At 34.0% G+C, this 18,174-nt stretch overlaps 1 protein-coding gene across 7 annotated transcripts in view; it reads left to right on the top strand.

Annotated features, from left to right (window-relative positions):
* EXOC6 (exocyst complex component 6) overlaps positions 1 to 18,174 on the top strand; it is a 207,577-nt gene that overhangs the window by 41,523 nt on the left and 147,880 nt on the right. For 6 of the 7 annotated variants that reach the window (XM_043986532.1, XM_043986531.1, XM_043986530.1 and 3 more), the window contains exons 2-6: positions 1,152 to 1,323; positions 2,638 to 2,685; positions 2,776 to 2,866; positions 6,596 to 6,641; positions 12,552 to 12,756. In XM_043986532.1, the coding sequence (XP_043842467.1) occupies positions 1,152 to 1,323; positions 2,638 to 2,685; positions 2,776 to 2,866; positions 6,596 to 6,641; positions 12,552 to 12,756 (562 nt within the window). Of the gene's footprint in view, positions 1 to 72; positions 337 to 1,151; positions 1,324 to 2,637; positions 2,686 to 2,775; positions 2,867 to 6,595; positions 6,642 to 12,551; positions 12,757 to 18,174 lie in introns of all 7 variants that reach the window. The other variant, XM_043986533.1, reaches the window with a different exon arrangement.

Genomic DNA, 18,174 nt, shown 5'->3' with positions numbered 1-18,174 from the left:
CTTGACATTGTTTTCCATTTGATTCTTTCTCTGATACTTTATCTTGATGTAGAAGTATCTCTGTGTTTTCAGGAGCTATATCAGCAGAGCATATGCTCTGACTGTGCCAAGCTGGAAAGGCTTCTATAAGAGCCCAGTGGCAAACTATGTCTGTTGCTTGAGGATGATTTAAATGTGGAGAGACACAGCATCAGAAGATTGGTTTCTAGCTTTGATGATTAAAAAAAAAATTTCATCATGATAACTCAACTCCTGATATTAAAGCTTACCTATTTCAGGATCTACCCTACCCCAGTTTTTAAACACCAGGGGTATATTGCTATTTCTAGTCTTCTGGTAAGTCACTTTTCCATAATTTCTAAAAGATCAAGGGTATTAGAGCTCTCTTTATCTTTCTTCAGCATTAGTTAGCCTGTAGAGCTGTCCTCCTCACTTAACTTAGGCTATATTTTTCTCTTTATGTTTAACTGTGCTACCATTAGCTGTACTTTTTGTTTAACAGTACTACCATTTCCAGTATCAATACACTTCTTCTTATGGGGCCAGACAGGAGTTAACTTGTATATTTCAAAACTATATATAATGATATTTTAAAAAATCAACTTTAAGGTTTAGGATAGTGGTATGTATTGTGTATTCTTGCATGCTTCAGGATAATTATTTTTCATGGCACTCAGGAAATTTAACTTTTTTGCTTTTTATAATTTTGGGGTACCATATTATCACATATATTTTGCTAAATGATATAAAAATGTATTAGTGGAGTTATGATACATTTTACAAAAGAATCTCCACCAAATGTTTAAAAATATGTATCTTCAGACAACTAGTTGAAAGAAAAGGGGAGTTTGGCATTATAGAAAGGGGATCTTATTCTTTTATTTCCATTTTATGAAAGAGAAATAACAGAATCAGGACTTGTAATGTAGACAGATGAAAAATAAGGCCATATATTTTAAGTTCCCCACTTATTGAAAATTCCAGGGACTTAGCATATTTTAAAATATGGTGGTGTAACACTAAACTCAAATAAATTACCTGAAAAATCCAAACATTTTGGTAAAGTTCTTAACAATAGCTTAGGAACAGACTATTAAATGAAAACTTGGTAAGATGGAAATAATTTTAATTTTTCTTTTAAATATATACAGGTCTGTATATGATGACCAACCAAACGCACACCAGAAATTCATGGAAAAACTAGATGCTTGCATTCGCAATCATGATAAAGAAATTGAAAAGATGTGTAATTTTCATCATCAAGGGTTTGTGGATGCTATTACAGAACTTCTTAAAGTAAGAACTGATGCAGAAAAACTTAAGGTAAGAACCCTGTTAGAATTATATTTATCTTAACCCTCACTAAGTTATTAGAATATTGATTTAGTTCATGTTGCAAATCCATATATCAGTACCGAATGAGATTCTGTCATAGAAGTGAGTTAGTCTATATTTGGGGGGTATTCTTTCTGCTCTATTAACACAGTTGTCATGCTAATGACTGGGCTAATCCCTCCATTTCTTCCCCTTCTTCCCCCCCTCTACCCCTTTTTTGGATAGCTAGTAATATATTGAGTTAATATACTTTCTTTCCTTGAAGGATCTCATGGAAGCTTTTAAAAACTTCATGTATTTGAAAACTCAGTTTATAGTTTGACTTAAAAAAATTCCTAAAGCTGATAAGAGATTTTAAAAAGGAATTTTTTAAAACTTCAAAAAATACTCAATTAAAATAATTTAAGTATAAAACCCTCAATATGATTTGAAAATGAGACCTTTTTTCAAGTTACCAGTTAGAGATTTGTATTTTTCTTTAAAATCTTTTTTAAATTCCTGCCATATATTCCCCAAATTATTAAAAAATAGATGTTTTTATTTGGTTAGGATACTAAATACTTTTTAACAAATGCTCTTTTAAAGTATCCTTTACATTTGAGAGCTTGGCAGATGGAATAACCCTAATTTATCAAAGGTTATGATTAGAAAATTATTTTTAAAAAAGGATATTCAGATAACAAGAGACCAAATAAAACATCAGTGAGGCTACTGAGCATTTTTGTTCAGAAATTAATGAGATTTTTTAATAAACCAGAATGTGCTTCCTTACTATGATGACCTAATGAGTCACTTAATATGTGGGAAAATCTGAGTTTGAGCTTTGCCTGCACCTGCAGTATTAAAATGTTGCTATGGATTGGAGATTTGTACATTTAATGTTAATCAACCACCCAGTGTTTGCATTCAGCAAAGTATGAATGTTTAATTACCATAAAATGTAATCACCATTTCCTACAGACAATGAATGGCACATAGAGCTCATTGAAGTTATCAAAAAGGGACCAGTGGTCAATTGGGTCACTGATTTGAATTGTTTGACAGACTTAGAGAAACAAGTAAAGTTCAAAAATCCTGAGTAAATTTGAGAAGTTTGCCACAGAATCTGTCAAAAAGAACTGTCATAAGTAATTGAAGTTAACAAAAGCCCTTTGCAATAAAAAGTTCAAGTTCAAGCTGTAGAGTTAATTTGAATTCCTTTGTTCTAAATTTGTCAAGAAGCATGATCTGATTACAAGGGTGAGCAGTTACATCAGGGCAATATGTGCATATTTTTCTAACAAAGGTGAAATTATTTTTAAGGTCCAAGTTACTGATACCAACTGCAAACTTCAAGATGCTGGAAAAGAGGTGAGTTTTTTGGTGACTTCTTTATGTGTAGTGAATAGATGGAGCTTACTTAAATTGTTATTTTAAAATGTGAACTTTCTCATATCTAAGGTGATAGCTCAAACAGAAGACATCATTCGATGTAGAATTCAGCAGAGAAATATTACAACTGTAGTAGAAAAATTGCAATGTTGTCTTCCAGGTGAGTAAAATTATCTTTATTATAATGTTTGACTTGATAACATAGTAATTAAACACTTAAGTCTAGTCATTCAGTCTAAATTACAGATTATCTGGCAGTGACTTCAACATTGCCCCATAAGTATCCTCATGTTATCATTATTCTCTTTGATTTTTTATTGTTTTCCTGGCTGTTTTTTTTTTTTTACAAAGCCTTTGTCTGATTATCCATTTCATTAATATCCCAGAGTCCAATTGTTCCTTAGGGTAGTCTCTCTCTCCAATTTCCAAGGGAGGGAGAGAAATACACATTTATGAATTTCTTTTCCTAAGCCTTTGCCTTCCCAGTAGTGCAAGAAAGAAAAGGAAGCATCAAAAAATGCTGGAGTTCCGTTAGTTTCCTCCTTCACCCTGACATCCTTTGAGAACACTCTTTAGAGAACCATGAGTCTTTTGATTTCCTAGTTTGGAGCCTCAGGTACTGAGGGGGCAGCTAGGTGGTGCAGTGGATAGAGCACTGGCCCTGGAGTCAGGAGTACCTGAGTTCAAATCCAGCCTCAGACACTTAACACTTACTAGCTGTGTGACCCTGGGCAAGTCACTTAACCCCAACTGCCTCACTAAAAAAAAAGAAAGAAAGAAAGAAAAGATAGCTTTATGACCAAATTGGCCTGTTATGAAGTTGGGACATATAAAGGATTTGGGACCATAAAAGTTTAAACTGGACAGCTAAGGATAAGGATATGGGTCTGGGGTAACTGTCCTTGAGAAGCTAAACTATCTGGACAGACACACCTAACAAGTAAGGGAGATGAGCCAAGCCCATTAGGTGTAGCTGCTGCTTGATCAGCACCAGGGGACAGAGATAACTCCAGAAGTCAGGACCACCACCTCACTCGAGCTCTCCCCTACCCCCAAAGGGAACTTTCCATTGTCAGGTGGTGATAACCCCATTTATGGTTTATAAAAGCTTTTGCCTTTCTTTTGTTCAAGGAGAAATTCATTTCAGAGAATCATGTCTCTAAGCCATTTTTTCCCCTAGAGAGTCTATCTCTCTTGGTCTCCTTTCTCTGGTTCCTAAATAAAAGATTATTTTGTTCTAATTGGATTTGTGTGCAAGAGGATGTAATTCTTTAAAGAGGAATATTTAAGGACCACTACTGATGTCCCTGTGACAGGTCGTTTTGGCAATTTTTTTTTAAGTCCCAAAAATCTAACCTGAAACCAGAGACCTTATTTTCATAGCTAAAAAGTTAATCTTCAAAGTAACAAAGCCTAAATTTAAAAGAATCTCATAGTAGCTCATTTGGAAGAAAGAAGTAACTTTTTTTTTGGTCAATGATACCTGGTAACAAATTTTCTCTTCCATTTAAGCTAACCAATCATTTTGAAACATGCTTCCATTTAAGAAAGCATATCGAACCATGAGAGGACGTGGACAAGAGTCCACAGTATAGATTTGCAATCCATATGGCTGAATTCATACTATGCCCTGTTGAAAAGAATACTCACTTAAGCGAGATCACAGAAACATTTGGCTATTTGATTCCTGAACTTCTGTCCCAAGTGCTTAGGTTACTCTTTGGTATACATTATAAAAGCAAAGCAAGACTTTCAGGCCACTGGAATACACTCTGTAAATGGAACTTATTGCTTTCTTGGTAGTATTCTCAGATCATAGTCAACATTTAGTTGTCTAAAAGATTCAACGTCCCCCTTGGGGATATATCAATGTCATTTGGGCACTGGAGAAATTTTTGGTCTAATATCTTTACAAATATATCTGATACTCATATAATAAGTTATGATTTACAATGTGCTTTTTTCACAAATCATTTCATTTAATCCTCATACTAACCATGTAGGTTAAACAGGACCAGATTTCTGGTGATGAGCCCTTGTAGATATACCTAGCCAAACTGGACCTTGGACAATAGACATAGTCTCTCATCAGGCTTTAAGTCTTTCTAGCTTACTAGGATCTGCCAGTATTTATTTTTCATTGGCATAGCCCTCAAAACCCAGGGTCACCTCCATGCCACAATGAAGCACAAGGGTTGGTGTTTTGGGTAAATTCAAGATTTTTTTTTTTTTTTAGTGAGGCAATTGGGGTTAAGTGACTTGCCCAGGGTCACACAGCTAGTAAGTGTTAAGTGTCTGAGGCTGGATTTGAACTCAGGTACTCCTGACTCCAGGGCCAGTGCTCTATCCACTGCACCACCTAGCTGCCCCCATAAAGCTATCTTTTGAAAATACATCCTGACATCAAAAGATGAATTAAAAGAATCATATTGGCAGGTTTTAAAAAATCTGGTGCCTGGTTGTGTGGTTAGTGATAATGATAGTATTTATATAGGATTTTAAAGTTTGAAAAGTGCTTTACAAATATGATCTCATTTTATCCTAACAAGAGTCTTAGGGGGTAGGTGCTATTATTATACCCATTTTACAGATGAAGAAACTGATACTGAGAGAGGTTAAGTGATTTGCCCGAGGTCATAAAACTTTCTGTCTGAGACTGAATTTGAATTTGGGGCTTTCTGACTACAGTTCTACTGCCTACCTGTTGTGCCATTCTGCTGCCTCTAGGCATAAGCCTAAGAAGTGGTATAATGAGGGAATTATTGTATTAGAATTATTCTAGTCCTGAAGTGGCCTGTAGGAGGGAGAGGTAGAAGAGTAAAGGGAAACAAAACTCAGCACTACTGCTATTGCTACTCTCAGCCTAAGGAACAGTTTTTTGGGTCTAAATGAGCGACCCTGCTACTAAGCTGTAGCCATGTGATTCCTATATAACTTTAGGATTGAGGTCAGTAAGCAAGATTTCTCTGAGACCTAGGACTAGCAAATCTGTTGGTTTTGGAAACATTATTTACTTGGTCCATAAGAAGAGTTCCTGCTGCTCTGGTAACCACTTAACCAGTTACTTGAGATATCTTGGAATTCTAATCAGGAATTTGGATGAAAAGTTATTTATGATTGCCTAAAATATTTGTGGTAACACTCCTTGTTAGCCTCTTACTGAGCCCTGTGAAAATTATAGCAGATAATTACAACCCTATGTCTTTAATAATAGAAAACAGCAAACTTATTCATTTTAAAATTTGCCTTTTGGTATTATTCATGTATTCTGCTGTAAATGTCATATTTTCCTATTTTTTATGGATTTTGGAATAAAACTTTCACTACACTTAGTAGAATTTTATGATTTGATTTAAAAAAAACTTGTTACTTTATATGATTATATTTGTGTGTATTAATTCATAGTAGGGATATTATATAATATATAATCAATGAATAATAATATGAATATTAATCAATAATGTTAACGATCAATTATAATAACGATATCACCACATTTTGTAATTATATTATGTATAATAATGTAACATTAATAAACAGTGAATTAATGGACAAAGGTTATGGTTATACTTTTATTATAAATACTATTTTTCTCAGTTTAAGGAGGTTATTATGCCTCAGTTATAGATGTTAGAATATAGAAATTATTCTGGGTCTCTATTGTGAAAAATAGGTATATTGAAATTCAAACAACAATTTTGTTTATATAGAATCTTAAAATTTTACTTTAAAAGGGGTAGGATTAAACAGTAGTTTAAATAAGACAGGAAATTAATGAGTGTTTTAGGTGTTCTTTTTGGACTCTGTCTACATAGTATAGTTTTAATCTCATAAAGTATCATTTTAAAACCAGAATGTGTTATGATAACTTAATTTTGTTTTAATACAGTCTTGGAAATGTACAGTAAACTAAAAGAACAAATGAATGCAAAAAGGTGAGTGGAGTTTTATAATTATTTTTAAGTTAATACACTAACTTGGGATTGTTGTTTTTGAAAGATGAGAGAGAAATAATATTAATTTATCATGTATGAAATTTGCTTTCTGCTGTTAACCATTATTTGTCATATTTATGTGTGCTAATCATCATTATTAAAAAACAACTCCCAACAATCTTGTTATATATTGACCTGTGCTAAGGCATAGTAGAGATCAATTTATATAGATCTAACCCCTTGCTTTTATGAGTTTATAATCTGAGAGCTAATACTGTTCATAAAATTTATACTTATACAACTGAACAAGAATGAAAAAATGATACAGATTAGACCAGTTATTAATGTCTTTCACTAAACTCTATTATAACTTTAGTTCTTATTGTGGTGTGGAGGTGACCCTAGTTCTTGAAGCTATGCCAGCAAAACACAAGCTCACATAGGTCTTAGTAAACTTAGTAAACTTAGTTTTGAATATGGAGCAAGCAAGAGACTGTAAGTTCTTCTAAGTTTGGAGATATTTATTACCAGAAGGTTGACCACCATGTGATGAATTTTTTAGCCTAGGCAACTCATGGTTAGGAGCTTACAGAACTCAGAAAGGCAGTGATCAATCAGATTTGCCCTGGATCAAACCACCTAGGTAGCAATAAAAGCTTGCAGATCCCCAACCTGAGCATTCCTGAGATCTTGGAATAACAAAACACTCAGTACTCTAAGAAAGCAACAGTAGCATCAGCTCACAAATTCCCTCCAGAAGTGTGCTGAACCTGGCCCTAATATGAAGTCTGAAAGTAGACTAGAAGAAAAAGCGAACAAGAAAAGAATCCCATCAAAAAAACCTATTATGATGATAAGGATGTTTAAGACACGAATCAAGAATAAGAAAATAACTCCAAAATATCTATAGGCAAAGCCTCAAAACAAAACAAAAAACATCCCAGCTTGGGTACAAGTCTAACTAGAATTCCGAAGAGATGCAGCAATAATTAAAAAACATTTTCATAAATTATATGAAAGTGTTAGAGGTAAACATTTGAAAAGAAATGAAAGTTATAGGGAAAGGGAATTAACAGCTTGGCACAAGAGGTACAAAAACAAGCAGCAAATTCCCTGAAAATTAGGATAGACTAACTGGAAGCTAATGATTTTCTAAGACAATCAGAAATATTAAAACAAAATCAAAAGCCTGGGAAAGTATAAGAAAATATAAACTGTCAGTTGTAAAACACTGACCTGGAATATAGGTAGAAGACAGATAACCTAAGAATCATTATATTAATTGAAAGCCACCACCAAAAAAAGAAGACCTTATGTATCATATAGGATGATTTCATCCTATAATATTTCAAGAAATCTTAAAAGAAAACTGCTCAGATCTTTTTTTTTAAAGAATTTTTTCTTCCTTCCTTCCTTTCTTTCTTTCTTTCTTCCTTCCTTTCTTTCTTTCTTTCTTTCTTTCTTTCTTTCTTTCTTTCTTTCTTTCTTTCTTTCTTTCTTTCTTTCTTTCTTTCTTTCTTTCTTTCTTTCTTTCTTTCTTTCGAGGCAATTGGGGTTAAGTGACTTGCCCAGGGTCACACAGCTAGTATCAAGGGTCTGAGGCTGGATTTGAACTCAGGTCCTCCTGAATCCAGGGCTGGTGCTCTATCCACTGTACCACTTAGTTGCCCCCAGATCTTTTAAAGCTAAAGAGAAAAGTAAAAATAGAAAGAATCTATTTGTCACCTTCTGAAAATAACTACAAAATGTAAACTCCCAGGAACATTATAGCAAAAGATCCAGAGCTTCTAGCTAAAGAAAAAAAACAAAACACTGCAAGAAATCAGAAAGAGTTAAAAGGTGCCATAGTTAGGATCACAAAGGAGCAGAGACTTGTAATACAGTATTCCAGAAAGCAAAGAATAACTTTCCCCATAAACCATGTATTATTATGCTATAGGGGAAAAATAGATTTTTAGTGAAATGGCTTCCAGACATTCCTCATGAAAAAACTGAAGCTTAGTGGAAATTTTGAAATACAAATATAGGAGTTGGGAAACATAAAAAGATAAGTAGGAGTGAGAAATGGGAAGGTAATACACAAGGGTGAAGTGTTTACATTCTAATATTATTGGGAACATATGATACAAATGTCCCTTAATGTCATCAGGAATGACAAAAGAGGGTTAAATAAGACAGAGCCTAGGAATGGTATTTTTTTTTTAATGGAAAGGAAATGGAAAAAGCAGTATGTTAGGAAAGAAAAGGGGAAGGTCATTGGGGGAGCTATTTCACATAAGGGGTGTGTGTGTGTCTGTGTGTGTGTAAAAACTACACAGATGGAAGGAAGGAGTAGGGGGAATCCCTTGAATCTTACTTTCATGCTTTCATGTGAGTTGGTCACAGGAAGGTAGAACATGTAAACATATAAACAATTTTGTGTGGAGATGTATTCACCCTAATAGAAAAACAGAATGAAATAGAAGAGAGAGTGAAGAATGGAGGGAGGATTTAGTCATAAGCAAATAAACTCTAACCTAGAGAGTGGATCATGAAGAGGGACTTAAAAAGAAAGAATAGGATCTTGAGATTAGGGTCTGGGTGAGAGAAAGGGGCAAGAAAAGATTGTGGCAGGGGGAGCTGAAGCAGAATGCATCAAACATAGAGCACTGGTGCTAAGCACACATCTTTCTCACCACCCCCTTTTTCTTTGTAAAGAGGAGGGTAGAGGGTAGGAAACAAAAAGTATAATAAAATAGAATGGAGAAAATACATAATTAATTATCATAATTATGAACATAGATGGGTTTACTTCACCCATAAAATGGAAGAGGATAGCAGAATGAATTAGAAAGCAGAATCCAATTTGTTGTTTATAGGGAACACACTTGAAACATAGAGATTCATACCTCTTTAACATAATGGACCAGAGCAAGATTTATTATGCTTCAGCTGAAAAAAGCAAACAAACTCAGGGGTCACAAACAGCATCTCAGATAATACCACACCAAAAATAGACTTAATTAAAAGATATAACCAGGAAAATTACATTATGCTGAAAGGTACTACAGATAATGGATTAATAGTAACACTTAATCATATATTACTTAATGGAATAGCATTTCAATACTTAAAGAGATGGGCAGGGGGCAGGTTGGTGGCACAGTGGATAAGGCACTGGCCCTGGATTCAGGAGGATCTGAGTTCAAATCCAACCTCAGACACTTGACACTTACTAGCTGTGTGACCCTGGGCAAGTGACTTAACCCTCATTGCCCTGCAAAACCAAATAAATGAATGGTCAGTTATGTGGTACAGTGGATAGAGTACCAGGTATAAAGTCAGGAAGACTCATCTTTCTGAGTTCAAATCCAGCCTCAGACATTTATTAATTGTGTGACCCTAGGCAAGTCATTTAACCCTGTTTGCCTTAGTTTCCTCATCTGTAAAATGAGCTGGAGAAGGAAATGGCAAACCACTCTAGTATCTTTGCCAAGAAAACCCCAAATGGGGTCATGAAGAGTCAGATATGACTGAAAAACAACAAACAACACTTAAAGGAAAAAATAAATTATTTACAGGGAGAAATAGAAATACAAGTAGCTGAGAACTTCAATGTATAATTCAGACCTAAACACATCTAATTAAAAAAAATAAAGTTAAGGATCTGAATTACTGAGTGGGAATAGAAAGGTGTTTAACTGTTTTGTATCATAAATAAATTAGAGGATCAAGGAAAAACATACCTTTTATAACTATAGATAGAAAAAGAGTTTATGATGGAGATGATCACAGGTGGCAAAATGAACATTTGGATTATACAAGATGAAAAAGCTTGAATATAAACAAAACCAATGCAGTTAAGTTAGAAGGGAAACAATTAACTGGAGAAAAATCTTTGCACCAAGTTTTTCTTATAAAGTTTTTGATTATACAACATATAAGAAATTGATTCAGATGTATTAGATAAGAGCCATCCCCAGTTAACAAATGGTCAAAGGATATAAGCAAACAGTTTTCAAGGGAAGAAATTTAAGCTATTGACAGCCATGTGGAAAACTATTCCAAATCACTAATAATTACAGTAATGTAAATTAAAGCAAGTCTGAGGCTCTACCTCTCACCCATCAGATTGACAAAATTGATAAAAAAGGAAAATTACAAGTGTTGGGAGAGCTGTGGGAAAACAGGTATATTAATCTACTATTGGTAGATTAAGCAATTTATAAATATTTCCTCAAAATGACCAAACTGTGCATGACTTTTGACCTAGCAATATCATTATTATGCCTATATCTCAAGGAGATCAAAGAAAGATGAAAAGCTTCTATATGCAAAAATATTTATAACAGCTCTTTTTTTAAAGTGGCTAAGAAGGTACCCATCAGTTGAATATAATGAATATAATGGATTACTATTGTGAAATAAGAAAAGATGAAAGGGATACTTTCAGAAAAATCTAGTATGAATTTATGCAGAGTGAAATGAACAGATACTAAAGAACAATTTATGTAGTAACAGTAAGATAAACAATTCTGAAAGAATTAAGAATTCTTATTAAGGCAATGACCATTCATGATTCCAGAGGACCAGTGTTGAATTGTGCTAGCCAACTCCTGACAGGTGATGGGCTTCAGGATCTTATGCTGATAAAATCTGTTTTCAGAAGTATTGAAGGGCACTAAAATAAGATTCTTAAAATAATGACTTAGATAATATAAATTGGTAGTTAATAGAGAAAAATTGGCAGGGGGAAGCACCCAAAAGAAAATGCTTAGGAGATTGTAAAAACTAAAAATTTATTAAATACAATGTATCCATTTCCTGGCAGGCCAATTTCTTCTTACTGAAAATATTAAATGTAGGTAAAAAATGTTAGACAACTTGACCAATAGGTGAATTAGTTTTAGGGAAACTGGTTTTAGGAGAATCGACTTTTAGTCAATTTATTTAAGGCAATTAGCTTGCTTCCTATCTACGCTACTCATTCTACTTCAAACCAGATATTTACATGTCGAATTGTTTTGTTTTTATTTTAGATGGTAAATTCATCTGTTAGGAAAAGCAGTTTCCTACCAATGTAATTTTGGTCAAGTCACTAAATTTTTCTGAGCCTTAGTTTCCTAATCTGTAAAATAAAGGAGTTAGACTTGTTGACCTCAAAAGTCTATCCCACCCTTAAATCTTATGATTCTTTGATACACCCTTGCCACTAACTAATAGTATTATTTGGATAATCAGGTAATTTGCTATGTTTCACTTTTTTCATCTGTAAAATTGAGAATGTAACATCTGCCCTACCTACTTATGTTTGTTGCTTTAGGCAAAAGAATTTTAGATTATGAAGTTCATAATAAAGCAAAAATAGTGGATTAAAATGTAGTAATTTACATAAAAGCTATTTGAAAGGTACAAAACACTGTATCATTGATTCTCAAGCCTGGTTTTGTGACAGTCTGTGTTATTCCTAATTACCTAAGTATAGATATTGTGAAATTCTTTTTTAAAAGTTCATTTTAATTTAATTTTTTAAAATGCCATGCAAAATTTAGATGGGAAAAGTAAGACTTGAAATAACACAGTTGAAAGGTGTTACCACCAAATAATTTGAAAATCATGGTACTACATAAAGGTAAATTATGTTGATGATAATAATGCAATGAATGAATAAATCAGATAATTAATAAAGAGGTTGTACTTGTGTGATAATACTTTGTAAATCGCCATCTCTGGACTTGTTCAGGGCACTGTAATATGTGGCAAACAGAAAAGAATGCTTATTTTATTGGATCTTTCACAGTAAAGGAGGGAGAACTATCTTTAAAATAAATTATGAAAAAAAATAAATTATGGCTTTATATATTTTTTGGAATTGTTTTTAAAGTTTTTATAATTAGAACATTTCATAGAACTTCCTTTTTTCCTTTATAGGTACTACTCTGCTCTAAAAACTATGGAACAATTAGAAAACATATATTTTCCTCGGGTTAGTCAATATCGGTTTTGTCAGATAATGATAGAAAATCTTCCAAAACTCAGGGAGGATATAAAAGAAATCTCCATGTCTGATCTCAAAGACTTCTTAGAGAGCATTCGAAAACATTCCAATAAAATAGGTGAAACAGCAATGAAACAGGTGAGATTAATAATGAAATAATTTTCATCTAGCATGTTATTTTAAAGCCAAATATTTTAAAGTTTTATTTCTTATAAGACTTATTACTATGATGTTCTCACCTCTCCTCTTCTGAAAATGGTGTTATAGCAAAAAATATTTTTGTAAAGTAAGTTACGTATTTCTTGTTCTTCAATCTTGACCTTGTCCTTATCTTATTTCTTATATAGGCTTGATTCTATCAGTATTTTTTTTTTTGTTCTACAAGTACTTAATCAACAAGCATTTAAGCACCTACTATATGCCAAGTACCGTGCTAAGTTTGAGGGGCATAAAAATAAAAATGAAGCAATTCTTGTTCTCAAAGAACTTATATTCTTCAAGGGAGGCAGACACATATGAAGTATATGTAGATTTATCTATATACCCACACAGAAATACTTTGTATATGTATATAGATATATATAAAAACAAATACTTTATGTGTATATATACACATACATGCATATACATGTATATGCAGAATAAATACAAAGTATTTGGGGAGGGCACTAGCAGTTGGCAGAATCAAGAAAGGCTTCTTATGGAAGGTGATGATTGAGTTGTCTTGAAAGAAGTGAGAAATCTTTGAAGCAGAGGTGAGGAGAAAGTATATTTCAGGTGTGAGTGACGGCCAGTGCAAAACACTTAGACAAGAGATGGAGTGCTGTGTGTGAGGAGCAAAGAGAAATCCAGGTTGGTTGGATTGTAGAGTGTAAGAATGGGAGTAATTTCAACAATTGGCAGGCAAATTTCAGAGAAACCTGGAAAGACTTGCATGAACTGATGATGAGTGAGATGAGTAGAACCAGGAGAACACTGTACACACTATCAACAACATTGTGTGTTGATCAACTGTGATAGACTTGATTCTTCTCAGCAATACAATGGTCCAAGATAGTTTAAAGGACTCATGATGGAAAATGCTCTCCAAATCCAGGAAAAAAAAGAACTGTTGAATCTGGATGCAGATCGAACCATACTATTTCTATTGTTTTTCTTTTTTTGAGGGTTTTTCTTTTTCCTCTGATTCTTCTCTCATAATATGACTAATGCAGAAATATGTTTAATGTGATTGTACATATATAACCTATATCAGATTACTTGCTCTCTTGGGGAGGGGGGAGGGAGGGAAGGGACGGAGAAAAATTTGAAACTAGAAATCTTATAAAAACAAATGTTGAAAACTATCTCTAAATGTATTGGAAAATAATAAAATATTTATATGGGGAAAAAAAGAATGGGAGTAATTTGTAACGAAAGTTTAAAGATAGGTTGGAAACAAGTTGTGAATGGTATTAAAATCCAAATGGAGGAGTTGATATTTTATCTTAAAGGTAATAAGGAATCTCATTGGAGTTTGAGTTGGAAAGTGACATGATCAGACCTTCATTTAAGGATAAACCTTTTGACCCCTATGTGGAGAATGAATTATAGTAGGGAGAGATTTGAGGCAGGGAGAGCAATTAGGAAATCATTGTAGTATTCCAGACAAGAAGTGATGAAGACCCAAACTAAGGTGGTGGTTGTATGCATAGAAAGAAGGGGTTGGATGTAAGAGATGTGGAAATAGAAATGGAAGAATTTGGCAATTTATTGGATATGTGAGGTGGGAAGAGTAAGAAGTTGAGGATACTGCCAGGGTTATTATGAACTTGGGTGACAGAAGGTTTGGTGGTACCCTTGAGAAAAATAGAGAAGTTCAGTAGAGGGATAGATTTTTGTGGGGCTGGAGGGAAGATGATGAATTCTTTTTTAGACATGTTAAATTTGAAATGTCTCCCAAGACATCAAGTTTGGAATATCTATCAAGTAGCTGATGATTTAGGACTGGAGTCAAGAGTATGAAGAGAGAATGAAGTTGGATCTGTGTGATAAGATCACCAAATAAGAGAGTAGAGAAACCAGTTATATAAAGAGAATAAAAGACAGCCTAAGTCAGAATCTTGGAGGTATACCTATGGTTGGGTACATGATATGAATGATGAGCCAGCTAAGGAGATGAAGTAGTCAGATAGTTAGGAGTAGGAAAGACCTAGTGTCATAAAACTCAGAGAGGGAGAATATCGAAGGAAAGGTGGTCCATAGTGTCAGATGCAGCAGGGAGATCAAGAATAATTTGGGCTAAGAAAGAAATCAAATTTGTCAATTAAGAATGCTTTGGTAATTTTGGAGAGAGAAGTTTCAGTTAAATAATGAGGCAGGAAGCTAGGTGGTAGAGGATTGAGGAGTGAGTAAGAGGAAGGGAAGTGGAAGCAATGAGTGTATAGATAGCTTTTTCTAGAAGTTTGGCTGAGAAAGACAGGAAGGAAGTAGAATGGGGGAAATGGTCGGATCTAGTGATAGTTTTTCATGTATGGGGGAATTATTGAACATATTGGAAGGAACGTATAGGGAAGGAACCTATATATAGAGATTGAAGCCTAGAGGAAAAGAGATGATTGACAGTCTATTCTTCTAGAGAGGATAAGAGGGCATGGGGTCAAGGGTACACATAGAGGGGTTGTCTTTTGGAAGGAGAAGAAAGAAAAGACTTAAAATGTTATATACAGTTCTGTGTAGCTTTCTGAAGGACTTCATTATTGTAAATATCATTGAAGTATTGGGAATTAAGAGTTACCCTTAAAATAAACCCATGCAGACAAAGGATAGCATAGAGTTGTTCATATGCCTATTGAGGATCCTTTGAGTTTCCCTTAATAAAACAGAGCCAGCTGGCTTAGGTGCTTGTCAATACCATATCACATTTAACTAATGGATAAATTCTTGAAAATTCACTGTTTAACATGAGTTAAAATCAATATAGTAAAATTTATATTTTGTTTGTATTTATTTATTTAGTCTGGACCTGTGATTTCATTCATGTAGGAGTTCCCTGATATGAAACTTCCTTGTATTGATGTAGATTGTAAACTTTTAAAATTATAGCCTAGAGAGTTGCCCGAGTCACATAGCCAATAAATATGAGTCAGAGATAGGCCTTGAATGCAGTTATATAAATCATTCTTTTCTTTATTTTCCCCTCTGTCAATATTAATGATAAGTGGGGCAGCTAGGTGGCGCAGTAGATAGAGCACCAGCCCTGGATTCAGGAGGACCTGAGTTATCCCGCCTCAGACACTTTACACACTTACTAGCTCTGTGACCCTGGGCAAGTCACTTAACCCCAATTGCCTCACAAAAAAAAAAAAGAAAAAATATTAATGATAAGTACTAATATTTGTATAGTACTTTGCAAAGCATTTTTCTTACCAGAATCCTATAAGGGTCTATCTTTGTTTAATAACTTCCTTGGGAGAGAAGTTATTTGAAATTCTTTATTTGATATCAGTATTTAAAGAAAACAATAAAAATTAATAATTTATTGGTATATTTAATGCATAGCCATAATTTAAGTGGGGTATTTCTCCAGTTATAGTTAATCCTTTTATTTTGGGTGGATTATTGCAGGTATTATTTCAATTTTTAAAAAATTTATAGGAATAATTAAATACGTTATCAACACATTATCTTTGAGGGTTATAGGGTAGACAAGTCTAGGAAAGAAGAACTTAAGGCAAAAGAAGTTGTTCCCAAAAGTTTACTGTCCTTTCAGTGAAGCTTTTCTTTTCTGAATTGTGGGTCCAGCACAGTGTTTCCTCTCATGAAGATAGGGGTGTAGGTGTTTTTGGGTAGACTAGAAATGAGAATGGTTCAAGGCAGAGACCAGTAGGTTAGAAGGCTCTGAATTGAAAGACCTACAGTCTTAAGAATGTAGCTATGGGGGCGGCTAGGTGGCGAAGTGGATGGAGAACCGGCCCTGGAGTCAGGAGTACCTGAGTTCAAATCCGGCCTCAGACACTTAACACTTACTAGCTATGTGACCCTGGGCAAGTCACTTAACCCCAATTGCCTCACTGAAAAAAAAAAAAAAAAGAATGTAGCTATGGAAGAAACAATGGGCACAATGAAGAGATCCAAGGAAACCAAAATTTGAGACCTCATTCAGTGGAATTCATCAGGAGATTTAGGCTCAGAACTTTTGATTCTGATTGAGATAGTGCCTCAAATATAGAAGATCAGGGTTTGGAAGGTCGAGAATCCAGAGGTTCTTTTAACTGTTGCTGAGTGGACTGAGTGCTTTTGTAAATACTAGTTTTGAATTTTATCTCAAAACCTGTTTTGAAATTACTTCCTTCATCTTCTATTGTTTAGGCCTCTAGACACTTAGAGAAGATATTTTCTCTGATAAAATGAGAGGTAAAGGAGCCACTATTTTTTATTTAAGGATGTCCTGTTCTGTTCTTAGATTTCAGGGCCTTTTCTTACTGCCACTGTACAGGGAGCTATTAGGGAGTACTTTCCCCCCCATTGTTGTGTTTCTCATATTACAGCCATTTCAGTATTCTTTCCTATCTCTGATCAAATAAGAAATCCAGTGTACCTCATTCAAATGTACAATTACTTTTTATTATAGAATTACTATAGATAATGAAGGATTTGGGTATAGGGATATTGATAGTTTAATGAATGCAAATATTATTTACATTATAAATGAAATTTAATTCAGTTATAGTAGTTAAGTTTTGACTTGTCTCACTCACATGCCAATATATGACCTAGAAAGGGCAACTCTGTGCTTAAGTAACATTTATGGAATGAATGAATGAATGATAGGAATGGGGGGTTGCTCCTGTAAGAAGACATACTTCAAAGATTAGTATTGAAAAGGCAGAGACTAATGGAAGACAGAATGGAAATCTGTAAGATCAAAAATGGTGTAGATTAAATAAACATGAACTTCTTCACTGAATCCTGAAATAATAAGATGAAGTTCTTGTTAGAACTAAATGTTTAACACAGATAAAAGGAACTATTGTTTCATAAGGGTTTTAAACATATTAATAACTCACTTTAATATAATACATTTTGCAGTTATAAAGCATTTCATATATATTATCTCATCTATTCTTTACAATAACTCTGTTAGGTGGGTCATGTAAAATGTTATCCTCTTTTTGAAGATGTGGGAACTGACAATCAGACAAATGAGGCAACTTGCTCAAAGTTACACAGCTAGTGGTGAAGCCAGGATTCAGACTGAGGCCTTTTGACTCCAAACTCAGTACTCTTTATATTACATTGTGCTGACTCTTTAACTTAGAATTTATAGAAGCAGAAATAGAAATTAATTTTAAAACACTTGAATCAATTTATGATTTACTGAGCCGTATGTGGCTACTGAGGGAAGTTGGGATATTCTTGATCTTTAAAGTTGATGTCAGGGAGGATAACTATCTTTCTCAAAATATATCCTTTGGGGTTAGTGGGGTAACTGTTGTCAATACACCCTTGGTTGGATTGAACTATAGCAAAGCCCTCAGTCCTTTATGTATAAGTTATAAATAGAACCAGCTAAGT

The sequence above is a fragment of the Dromiciops gliroides genome, chromosome 2 (assembly GCF_019393635.1).
Source record: "Dromiciops gliroides isolate mDroGli1 chromosome 2, mDroGli1.pri, whole genome shotgun sequence".
NCBI classification, from domain to species: domain Eukaryota; kingdom Metazoa; phylum Chordata; class Mammalia; order Microbiotheria; family Microbiotheriidae; genus Dromiciops; species Dromiciops gliroides.
The sequence above is the reverse complement of the archived record's forward strand: the minus strand, read 5'-3'. Positions and strand labels throughout refer to the sequence as shown.